This window comes from Macrobrachium rosenbergii, chromosome 6 (assembly GCF_040412425.1).
Source record: "Macrobrachium rosenbergii isolate ZJJX-2024 chromosome 6, ASM4041242v1, whole genome shotgun sequence".
Taxonomy (NCBI): domain Eukaryota; kingdom Metazoa; phylum Arthropoda; class Malacostraca; order Decapoda; family Palaemonidae; genus Macrobrachium; species Macrobrachium rosenbergii.
This window is the reverse complement of record NC_089746.1, coordinates 23,359,551-23,372,831: the sequence shown is the minus strand read 5'-3', so window position 1 is coordinate 23,372,831 and position 13,281 is coordinate 23,359,551. Positions and strand designations below refer to the sequence as shown.

The 13,281-nt window shown below is 36.7% G+C and overlaps 1 protein-coding gene across 4 annotated transcripts in view; it reads right to left on the bottom strand.

The window, feature by feature from the left end:
- LOC136839322 (programmed cell death protein 7-like) overlaps positions 1 to 13,281 on the bottom strand; it is a 59,877-nt gene that overhangs the window by 9,840 nt on the left and 36,756 nt on the right. For 3 of the 4 annotated variants that reach the window (XM_067105203.1, XM_067105205.1, XM_067105206.1), the window contains exon 5: positions 12,573 to 12,711. The exons of the other annotated variant lie outside the window; for it this stretch is intronic. In XM_067105203.1, the coding sequence (XP_066961304.1) occupies positions 12,573 to 12,711 (139 nt within the window). The remainder of the gene's footprint in view (positions 1 to 12,572; positions 12,712 to 13,281) is intronic. 4 annotated transcript variants of the gene reach the window in all.

Here is a 13,281-nt window from a genome sequence, read left to right as displayed (position 1 = left end):
CCACATCGGCGGGAACAGAGTTGGAATGATCCTGATGTGGAATATTGCCATTCCAACCACGTACTGTGGTCGATCCTGGAGCAACACTATATGAACGTCGGGACTCTTTCATGCAAAGATATCCCAACTGTGATATCCAGCCAACTACTGCTGTGCCTACGATGCTCACTGTCAACCTGAAAGAAAAAGTAAAGATGATCAATAGAGAGAGACTCCTCTCGCTCCGACCGCCATCCCCCCCCCCTCGCAGTCTTCACCCAACAAGCAAGCAAAGAGGGCGAAAGAGAGAGATCTTTCCCAAAGGAGAGATAAGGAAGAACCTACAGAGAAAGAGAAGGTAGGAGGGGAGGCCACCAATGGCGCCATGGGAGCGAAACTTACAGACGACGCCCGCAACCCCCCGCCCCCCACAACTCTCTATAGCGCAGGCGGCAAAAACAACACTCAGCACAAGTAGAAAAGAAGTAGCCATGCCCTTGTGCATGGAGGGTGGGAGCCCAAGAAGGGGAGCGAACTTTTTATGTCCCGATCAATGTAGGGAAGCGAAGATATTACGTCCCAATCTAATATCTCCAAACATACACAGGAACGCCTTCAGTATCTAAATAAAGGGCTACTGGAAGAGAAGCATTGCCATTCGGTTACGCCCCTCCAAGTACGCCTTGGCCGTCAAACCCAAGACACAGACACAAAGGGAACAGCGGCTTAAGCAAGGCTATCACAAATCATGGGTTTGTATATTACAGTAATGAATATCAAACACATAATATATAGACAAAAATTACAGAAAGATCCCACTGGGATAATAAAGGGCTTAATGACAGTCAGGGAAAGAGATCCAAAAACACTTCTGCAAAGTATGACAGCAAAAAACAAACTGGAATGTTTACATCCGGGCAGGAGGGTATTCCCCGTCTACCCGAAAGTAGTTACTGCCTAACCACCTTGTTCAAGAGTTTAATGGCCGTGTCCAGCTTCACCATAAGCAGTTCCTAATGTAAAGGACCAATGGTTTGTATATCATGTCGGAACAAACAATTCTTGTAGAGGCCAAACAGGAGTGATAAGAATCATGAGGATGTCCCTTGAATAATATAGTTTCATCAAAATTTTCCAAATTACCCCAGAGGGATTAATTTGGAAAGTTTTGGTGAAACCACGTCCATCCCCAATGGAACTAGGTCTTGTTGTGGAGAACGCAATTTTGACAACTTGTGGTTTAGAGATTCTATGATTATAGTAATGTATTAGTAGTATCCCCACACTTGCCAAATTACCTTTCTTATGCCTATGTTGGAAAACCACTCCAATGGGAAAATCTGAAACTTTCTGTTCAAGGAGTCAACAATCATATTTTGAGCTCACGAAATGAACCTAAGAAAGATCAACATGTCGTGTTTCCATCCCTACAAGTAAGCCCCTCCTAGGTTCCACAGGCAAACAAGAGCAACTATGCTGTCGGGTAAAACTCCAAGGCTTTGATCTTCTTAGGATGTTTGGAGGCCTTGGCATATGACTCAAAGTTCCAGGACATTGTTTTCAATTCCCTTTTTCCCTTCATCCATGAGACAGTATGTGCAATGGGGATCTTTTTTGCTTCCAGCCAACTAATGTGCTTTGTAATCCTACATTTCTGGATGAGATTCTAATAATCAAAAATTCATTTTTAAACTTGGTGCATAACAAAAATCCTACTGAGGAATGAAAGGACACCACAAACATATTTAAATGACTGTCATTTAACTTCTCTCAATTCTGATGACAAGATTTTATGTACTCCCTATGTTAAGAGTGGAGCATCCACCAGCAACAATTCAAAACATGGCACAGTAAATTGCACCCTGGAAGTCAAAAGTAGAAAAAACTTGCTATGTTTATATGGCACTTATGCCTCGGTCACACATTTGCGATTCAAGGACGCGCATGTCGTAATGGCTGGTTCTGGCAATCATAGCCATCATTTGGGTGCCTGGGACTGCCAGAAAAAAAAAAATTGTCAGCTGATTACACCATGGCGTAATGCGCCTTTAACCATAGCGACAACATTGCACAGTTCGAGATGAACCTACATATATCCATAATCATATGCGCATTACTTCAATGATTAGGCCACGCCCTGTCTCTGGCAGTTGCGACAGGATGGCGTAGTGCATAAACATGTTGAATTATGGCAATTTAATTGCGTTGTAGTTACATCACATAGCGACATGCGTTACGGCATCGCAACTGTGTCGAGTACATGGATTCCACCAAGTAAATTCCAGGTGAACTCCTCACCAATCATTCTCGTTCCAGTTGCAGACAGAGCAGGATCTACCTGTTCCAGCCACATTACCACTCCTACCGTGTGATTTCTTTTGGAAGAACATGGATTTGCTAGACCTCATAGCTGAGAACCAACATGACCCTGAATTAGTAAAAGGCATTTTGGATTATCACAATGCCACGTTGCAGTTAAGAATCCTAAGGTGCATGAAGGAACGGCAACGCAAGTTTAAGAAGCGTAGAAAACCAAGACGTTGCTGGGTCTGGCCCTACAACAAAGGACACAACGAGGAGAGCAACAGAGGTCACAGTGAGGTCGCTCATGAAAGACTTCACACTGACCCCTCGTGTCTGGTTGCTGCCCTTTATGCTTAGCGACATGCACGAGGCAGTGTTGCCACATCACAACCCACATGGTGCACTGAGTGTACTGCCACATATCCATGGCAATTCATGGTGCAATACATAATGGATGGCACATGTCACAATTGCGAGTTACAATTTGAGCAATCTAATTGTGATAAATGGCGATGCCATTGCATCAGTGTTGCGTAGTGCGCCATGACATGACAACAAATGACAGTTGGCGCAACTGGACCGCGTGTTTTAAACGGTTGAAAACATCCACCACCACTTGGTGCACGTCTGGCGCCATGGTAACGATTCATGGCGATTGTTGGCGATTTGGTTGTAATTATAGCATACAATGATGTTGTAATTAGCAAAATTTCGGCAGTTACAACATGCGTGTCCTTGAATCGCAACTGTGCGACCGAGCCATTATGTGCATTTAGTGTTTTATTACTAATCAGCACAGCAGAAAAAACACGGTACAAATTACAGTATTACAATTAATAAAAAATCATTTGCATTAATCAAGTATAGGATGTAGAACAGTGCTAAAGCAGTCAACGAAATCATGAAATGTGGGTCTGGACTTGGGACCAGAAAATTATAATAAAAGTTTATTGTGGGTTAGTGGATGGCGGTTGTTTTCATTTGGAATAAATCAAAATAAAAACATAATTTATCCCATGCACTCTTCAATAATAACATTAATAGGCTGGAGTAAAAATGGTACTGTATTCAATTCCAATGATTATCTTGACAAGAGTCGAAGCAAAGAAGCTTTCGCAAAAGGGCAGATCTTCATGGAGATAAAACATTTTGTTTAACATATAGACACACTGGACTGTGCAGTAGGTATTGAGGGGGCACAAAAAAACGGTAAAAATCTGGATGATGTGAAAAGACAGACAGACTTCTGGTAAATAAAAAGATTTCATCAGCAGACATTTAAAATAGGGGCACAGTGTTTGACTATTTTTACTGCAGAAACAAGGGTACTTATAAGAGAAATTCTGACACGGTAGGACCAAAAAATACCCAGATTTATGATCATCAGAGTACAGTATGAAGATTGTATTACAAATGAAGTACTGGAGAGATGTGGTGTAAAACAGATCTCAAAGATTGAATCTAACATTCAATGAGAAGGAATGAGGGAAACCTAGTCAGAAAAGCAGTAGATATAGAAACAGCAAGAAGATGACCTGTAAGAAGGCCCAGATAAGTGTATACAAAGGACACAGACCAAGACCTAAAGCAACCAAGAATCCAGAGAGAGAGAGTATAATTGATGCAACAGTGTGGAGAGACTTCATTTGCCATCTAACCCCATTAATGGAAAAGATATTTTGACCTCTTAAGAGTTTTCATGATTGCTATTGGCTTAAAAGCATCAACATATAAATGTCATTTTGCTTACCACTTTTAAGTGGCTGAGTATTTTAACCCTTTAACGCTGAAGCCCTATTTTCAAAAACGTCTCCCGTATGCCGGCGGCCTCCGAGAGGTAGCGCCGAAGCGGAAGAAAAGTTTTTTTCAAAAAATCACAGCACGCTTAGTTTTCAAGATTAAGAGTTCATTTTTGGCTACTTTTTTTCTCACTCCCTGAAGTTTAGTATGCAACCATCAGAAATAAAAAAAATATTATCATATATAAATATTGGAATATATGACCGAAAAAAAAAACTTGTATATAATTGTATACAAATCGCTGTAAGGAAAAAACGGTTGAAGCTAATGAGTTAATTTTTTTAGTTGTATTGTACACTAAATTGCGATGATTTTGGTATATAACAGATTGTAAAATGATTAAAGCAACACAGAGAAAATATTATCACAAAATGATGCATGAATTCGTAATGCGCAGGACGTAAAAAAAAAGTTTTTTCAAAAATTCACCAAAAATCAAAATATTGTGCTAGAGACTTTCCAATTGTGCCAAAATGAAGGAAATTGATTGAATATTACTAGCCTGTACGTTTTTTAGCTTACAATTGCATTTCTGAACCATTTCGATCGAGTTAAAGTTGACCGAAGGTTGATTTTTCTCTATTTATCGTTATTTCGATGTAAATATAAAAAAAACTGTCAAGAGCTAAAGGAATGATATATTTTTTGTTGTATTCTACATGAAATTGCACACATTTTGATGTATAACATTTTATGTAACGAATAATATGAAATGGCGAAAAAATTACGGCAAGCTGACGCAAGAAATGACAGGATTTTCAGCGGAGTCTGCGCGCCCGGAGCAAAGGAAAATTTTTTTTTCAAAAATTCACCAAAAATCTACATATTGTGCTAGAGACTTTCCGTTTGTTGCAAAATGAAGGTAAATGGTTGATTGTTACTTGAATGTAATAATTATGGCTTACGGATGCGTTTTTCGATCATTTCAGTCGAGTCAAAGTTGACCGAATGTTAAAATTTTGTCAGTTATCATGATTTCGGCAAAAATATTAAAAAACTGTGAAGAGCTAAAGGAATGACAGATTTTTTTTGTATTCTACATGAAATTTCGCACATTTTGATGTATAACACTTTATGTGACTAATAATATGACACGGCGAAAAAATTACGGCAAGCTGACGCAAGAAATGCTAGGATTTTCAGCGGAGTACGCGCGCACGGAGCGAAGGAATTTTTTTTTTTTTTCAAAAATTCACCAAAAATCTATATAATGTGCTAGAGACTTTCTGTTTGTTGCAAAATGAAGGTAAATGATTGATTGTTACTCGAATGTAATAATTATGGCTTACGGATGCGTTTTTCTATCATTTCGGTCGAATCAAAGTTGACCGAATGTTAAAATTTTGTCAGTTATCGTGATTTCGGCGAAAATATTAAAAAACTGTGAAGAGCTAAAGGAATAACATATTTTTTTTTGTATTCTACATGAAATTGCGAACATTTTGGTGTATAACACTTTATGTAACGAATAATATGAAACGGTGAAAAAATTACGGCAAGCTGACGCAAGAAATGCTAGGATTTTCAGCGGAGTAAGCGCGCGCGGAGCGAAGGAAAATTTTTTTTTTTCAAAATTCACCAAAAATCTAAATAATGTGCTAGAGACTTTCCGTTTGTTACAAAATGAAGGTAAATGATTGATTGTTACTCGAATGTAATAATTATGGCTTACGGATGCGTTTTTCGATCATTTCGGTCGAATCAAAGTTGACCGAATGTTAAAATTTTGTCAGTTATCGTGATTTCGATGTAAATATTAAAAAACTGTGAAGAGCTAAAGGAATGATATATTTTTTGTTGTATTCTACATGAAATTGTGCACATTTTGATGTATAACACTTTATGTAACGAATAATATGAAACGACGAAAAAATTACGGCAAGCTGACGCAAGAAATGACAGGATTTTCATCGGAGTTTGCGCGCGCGCAGAGCGGAGGAAAATTTTTTTTCAAAAATTCACCAAAATTCTAAATATTGTGCTAGAGACTTTCTGTTTGTTGCAAAATGAAGGTAAATGATTGATTGTTACTCGAATGTAATAATTATGGCTTACGGATGCATTTTTCGATCATTTCGGTCGAGTCAAAGTTGACCAATGTTAAAATTTTGTCAGTTATCGTGATTTCGATGTAAATATTAAAACACTGTGAAGAGCTAAAGGAATGATATATTTTTTGTTGTATTCTACATGAAATTGCGCACATTTTGATGTATAACACTTTATGTAACGAATAATATGAAACGGCAAAAAAATTACGGCAAGCTGACGCAAGAAATGCTAGGATTTTCAGCGGAGTTCACGTGTGCGGAGCGGAGAAAAATTTTTTTTTCAAAAATTCACCAAAATTCTAAATATTGTGCTAGAGACTTTCCGTTCATTGCAAAATGAAGGTAAATGATTGATTGTTACTCGAATGTAATAATTATGGCTTACGGATGCGTTTTTCGATCATTTCGGTCGAGTCAAAGTTGACCGAATGTTAAAATTCACTTTGGATGCTGGGTCCTTCTCCAGCATCCCAGTCTAAAACTCGCCTCACACGCTCACTTCCGACAGGCAGTATGCGCCTTTCACGGTCCTGACGCCTTTGTGACATCTCTGCAAACGTTCTGTTGCAGCACGAATACGCTAACACTCGCAAAAGTTCAACAAAACACGTCTGCGTCAAAATATCGCTCTCACAAGGTGCTGATCTGATGCTCTCTGATGCGAGACGGGGGAAATTCGCGCATGCGCGTCTGGGTGACGCTCAGAAACAAAACAACAGCTGGATCCGTGAACTCCCAGCATCCGCCGAGGCGCGGGATTTGAAATCTTCCGCAAACTAGGCCTACAATTATTTTTCCGTGAATATTTAAAAAAAGCATTTTCAGTCGACGTTTGCAACGTCCACTCGGCATTCGACAGACAATTTTGGACGACGTTTAAAACGTCCAACAGGCGTTTAAGGGTTAAGGGGAAAGGGGGAGGGAGGTCAGGGTAACCACCTACAAGGTGGGAGGGCCAGGAGAGGTGAGTGGGGAGGGGTTGGGGAGGCCTTCGTCTGCTTACACTGTCTCGTCATTTTTTCCCTTCATTTACTTAAAAGATACTTTTTTATATTATCTCACATTCACTGATTTTAATATTAAATATGCTTTTCTGAAATTGAAATACGTACCAGCAAAATGAAATACTTGGACAGGTTACAAAATAACATATAGGTATAAACTTCCCAGCTGTGTTGTGTGAGAACTTTTCTTTCCCATTAATAATTCATTCTGTGTGCATCTGGCTACCTTACACCAAGTAAGTGTGTATATTTTACACATGCACCATGCTGAGGCAAAGTGCAGTACACTTGCTGTATATTTATAATGGCATGGCATACAAAAATTTGCAAATCCTTACTCAACCAAACACATCATAAATCAACTCGGGCAATCATATACCAATGGTTGAAACCTTGGGTAAATAGGTAATCATGAGAGAGAGAGAGAGAGAGAGAGAGAGAGAGAGAGAGAGAGAGAGAGAGAGAGAGAGAGAGAGAGAGAGAATCAAACAGACATTAATGCATTTGCTTTTAAAAGTGCAAAATTACCTGAAGATACTGCCTGACAGTACAACACAAAGACTACAGTAAAACCAAAATGAGTACAACTAGGCTGTCATTAGCTACGTTGCCGAACTTCTTCCTGACTTATAATCCGACTACAGTTAATCTGCATCCCTTGATTTGGGGTTCTTTACTCTGGTCATAAAATCCTACTTATCCCTCTCATGGGCTTTCCAAAAGAAAGACCATTCCGGGACATGGCCTACTTAATTTGCAGTCTTTGAGGAGCCAATAACAGTATTTTTTTTTTATCACATTGTATCATTTATTTTCATCAGTGAGTCTGGGTTAGATATTTGGCATTCATATAATTCATTTAGATGATTAGAAACTAAATCATCCTTATCCTACCCTGTTATCAGAACAGTTTCATGTATGATATCAAATCTTCATTTACTGCAGCTTTTTTTTTTTTTTTACTATAAATCATTCTTTACTCATCATCAAATCTCAGTTCTTCCCTTTATGTTACGTGTTCAGTGTTAGAAACACAGAACAATAGTGTCAAGGTGTTTACCCTTTTTGACTGGTATAAGGAAGATATGACAGCATTTTTGCCACATCTACATTACATCCCAGCTAAGGTCAAGGGTTTATGAATCAAATCTGGGAAAAGTGGCAATGCCGAAAACATACTACACGTTCGTAGTATGTTTTGACTACAGGTATTGCATTTAGTTTTTGTTCACTTTTCGTTCATCATAACCGTTAAATTAGATTGCATTTGGGGCTAAACGTATTGCATGTCCATGCAAGCCCAAGACACGATATAACAATTCGCAAGCGTTGAGACCTAGATTCTGTTTGTTCAGTTGTAACCATAGTATCTGTAAGTCTCTCTCTCTCTAAGTTGCTCATATTCAAAATATAAGCTTGATATACAGTACATGTTAACCTTTAAGCTTACCACTGACTGATATAAACATCATCCAAATTTATGTTCTTCGCTTACTGATGACAAACACAAACTAAAAAAAAAAAAAAATTGCACAAACCAGCAAACAAGATGAGATTCATCTTCAGCGAGTGTCCCTAATATTTTTTACACAATGTAACATGCATATTTAATTGTTTTATAAAGTTTTTAAGATTTTCATTCTATATTAATATAATTTATCTTTTTTCTGCAAGAGAGAGAGAGAGAGAGAGAGAGAGAGAGAGAGAGAGAGAGAGAGAGAGAATATTTTTTATACATTACTTACTTTTTTCTGTGTGGGCATGTGAGAGAGAGAGACTGACTTTTTTATGCAAATGTAACATATGTTTATTTGTTTTGTATATTTCTATATTTTTATTCTATGATGACATCATTTGTCTTTTTTCTGAAAGAGGGAGAGAGAGAGAGAAAGAGGGGAATCAACATTTGACTGAATGCCATTCATTTTTTCATATTTCCCTTGGAATAATTACAACTCGGCAATTGCAAAACTTCGCAATTTATCTGAGTAATTTATTTTTATTGCAAATAGTTTTCTGACAATTTTTTTTTTTTTGGGGGGAAGGTGCAGTTTTCTCATATCTCATAATTTCTACTGATTATTCCACCTACATAAAGTTATTTTGGGGACTTTTTTATACTATTGTAAAGAGCAATCATTCAGCTGCAAATTGAAACAAAATTGAGCAGTCTTCCTTGAACATTGTTGGAGCTACAATAAAAGGCATAAGGAGTTTTCTGCGCTTATTGCACTGGTGACTGGCACTTTTCTTATGGAAATCGCGACACTACTTTATCATTCATTTTTTCATACTTTCCTTGCTACAATTACAACTGTTTTCCGGGTATACTGTACTATGGATTTACAACGACTCAATCGCAAATATTTTTTTGGCCAAATTATTTCATCTACATAAAGTTGGCTTTGGAGGATTATTCCATTGTATATAGAGCAATCCTTCAGGTGAATAATTAAACAAAATTAAGCAGTTTACCTTGAAAACTGTCAGAGTTATATGTCTCGGAACAATTAAGGTATAAAAATTTTTTGCACATATCACATGGGTGACTGGAACTTTTCTTACGGAAAATGTGACTACTTTGTCATTTATTTTTTCATATTTTCCTTGCTATAATTATAACATTTTGCACTGCAATAGCTAGGTAATTTAGCTGGGTGTGCTATGGATAAACAACAAAGACTTTAATGTAAATACTTTTTCGTTTTGTATAGTTCTATATTTTTATTCTAAGATGTCATCATTTGTCTTTTTTCTGAAAGAGGAAGGGAAAGAGAAAGCGGGGAATGACCATGCCATTCATTTTTTCATATCTCCCTTGGAATAATTACAACTTTGCAATTGCAAAAATTACACAGTTTATCTGAGTAATTTATTTTTATTGCAAATAGTTTTCTGACATTTTTTTTGGGGGGGAAGGTGTAGTTTTCTCATATCTCATAATTTCTACTCATTATTCCACCTGCATAAAGTTATTTTGGGAACTTCTTTATGCTATTGTAAAGAGCAATCATTCAGCTGCAAATTGAAACAAAATTGAGCAGTCTACCTTGAACATTGTTGGAGCTACAATAAAAGGTATAAGAAGTTTTCTGTGTATATTGCATTGGTGACTGGCACTTTTCTTATGGAAATCACGACACTACTTTGTCATTCATTTATTCATACTTTCCTTGCTAAAATTACAACTGTTTTCTGGGTATACTATGGATTTACGACTTAATCGCAAATATTTTTTTGGCCAAACTATTTCACCTACATAAACGTTGTTTTTGGAGGATTTTTATTCTATTATATACAGCAATCCTTAAGGTGAAAAATTAAACAAAATTAAGCAGTCTACCTTGAACACTGTCAAAGTTATGTCTCGGAACAAAAAAGGTATAAACATTTTTGCACATATCACGTGGGAGACTGGAACTTTTCTTACAGAAAATGTGACTTACTTTGTCATTTATTTTTTCATATTTTCCTTGCTATAATTATAACCTTTTGCATTGCAATAGCTGGGTAATTTAGCTGGGTGTGCTATGGATAAATAACAAAGACTTTATCGTAAATACTTTTTTTTGGTCATTTGGGGGGGGAAAGTTCAAAATTTTCTTGTATTTCATAATTTCTACTCATTACTGAACCTACATAAAAGTTATTTTGGAGGGAATTTTTATGTCATTATATAGAATAAATTATTTGGCTGCAAAATGAAACAAAACTAAACGGTCTACCTTGAAAATTGTCAGAGCTACGCATCTTTGCACAAAAACAGTATAAACATTTTTATGCTTACCGCTTGAGGCACTGCCACTTCACACAGACATAACTGTTTATAAGAGTCATAAGCGAAAGAGTTAAAGTTAATATCCCTTAATGGAATGCAATAAATATAATTGTATAACTCAGTAAATAGAGTGCAATACATATTTAAAATTCAAACAATGATTTACGATAGCCTAGACTCTAGTAGCGCATGATGTGTTTTGACCACTGTAAGATTTCAAAAATTTCTTGTATGCCATAAATAACAACAGTACTTTAATACATTTTTAAAAAGCCCTGCACCCATACACATTTGAGTGAAATGCTCATTATATTTTTAATGTGGAGCTACCAAAATGCAGTAAGAAATGGTAGCTACTTGTTCAATAACAAATCAGCATATGTACAGTGCATGTATGTATGTACAAATATGTATCATGTTGCTGTGCATTTGCTTTCCCTCTCCCCTCTCTCTCTCTGGGTTATACTTATAAAAAAAATGAGATTTTTCAAGCCCAGCAGTTCTGGCATGTCACAAGTAAAAGTGAGAGAGAGAGAGAGAGAGAGAGAGAGAGAGAGAGAGAGAGAGAGAGAGAGAGAGAGAGAGAGAGAGAGAGAGAGAGAATTTCAATGTTAATTTAAAAAAAAATTTTTAAATACAGTATACTGCGGAGTACACTTTACATGCCTGTAAAACTGGGTGTAGATTATCCTAATTGAGAGGATCATTAGTGTAAGACAATCATAAATAATTTACTTTGGATTCTCATACACTGTGCTGATAAAAACAAACAACACACTTTAATGTGCTTTTAAACAACACAATACACTTTTACAGTCATGTAAAGTGTACTCCATGATATACTGTATTTAAAAATTTTTTAAATTAACATTGAAATTCTCTCTCTCTCTCTCTCTCTCTCTCTCTCTCTCTCTCTCTCTCTCTCTCTCTCTCTCTCTCTCTCTCTCTCTCTCTCTCTTCTGGTTATACTTATAAAAAAAATGAGATTTTTCAAGCCCAGCAGTTCTGGCATGTCACAAGTAAAAGTGAGAGAGAGAGAGAGAGAGAGAGAGAGAGAGAGAGAGAGAGAGAGAGAGAGAGAGAGAGAGAGAGAGAGAGAGAGAGAGAGAGAGAATTTCAATGTTAATTTAAAAAAATTTTTTTAAATACAGTATACTGCGGAGTACACTTTACATGACTGTAAAAGTGTATTGTGTTGTTTAAAAGCACATTAAAGTGTGTTCTTTGTTTTTTATCAGCACAGTGTATGAGAATCCAAAGTAAATTATTTATGATTGTCTTACACTAATGATCCTCTCAATTAGGATAATCTACACCCAGTTTTAATTTCTCTACATTATTTTGACAGGGAAACTGATGGTATAGAATCAATCTCCATCTTAACATAAATGACAGTGTCAGGTCATAAGGGTCCTAAGGAAGAGGATATGGGTCTTAGTTCTGTACATCAGTCAAAAGTCTGGGATGCTAGAAGGTTCATATTATATGAGAATGCAAAGCATGTGGTTTTTTACTGTTTTACATTATTGATCCTATCAATAAGGATAGTCAGCCTCCAGATATAAGATTTTATCAAAATGATTTTCCTTCCACAGCTGACTGGGGACAAAAGATTAAGATTCCTATATTATCAAACAACAAAGGAGGGCACTTTACCTTCGCTTTACTAGTGTTTCTAAACAATGCTCAGCAGCAGTATACTCATCACAGATCTGGTCAGTGGAAGCCATGTCTCCAAAAAGGATCTTCTTAATTGAAGACTCCAGCTTACTAACTGCATCTTTAGGCTCTTTACCTGGTGTAAGACATTATATAGATTAAAAAACCTAAATACTGTTTGACCTAATATACAGTACCTAAACATATAAAATACAGTATAAAACATAAACTATGATGCTCCAGTATTTACAAGTACTTTCAGAGCCACAGGTCTCTTCCTCTAACTTTCAATTCATGGACCTAACACAGAATAATTTATGTAAAAGGAAGAAATCTAGTTTTCATGAAACAAATCATGGTCTATAACAATCTGGGTACAAGCAATGCCTTCTTTATTTTAACAGCACATTTCTGATATTCTTATTATATTGCAAGTACATGCAACTAGTTGTTAACCCTTAAACGCCTACTGGACGTATCATACGTCGACTAAAATTGTCTGCTGGGTGCCAAGTGGACGTACCGTACGTCGACTACAAAAAATTTCAACCTTTGGTCAACTTTGACTCGACCGAAATGGTCGAAAAATGCAATTGTAAGCTAAAACTCTTACATTCTAGTAATATTCAATCATGTACCTTCATTTTGCAACAAATTGGAAGTCTCTAGCACAATATTTCGATTTATGGTGAATTTTTGAAAAAAA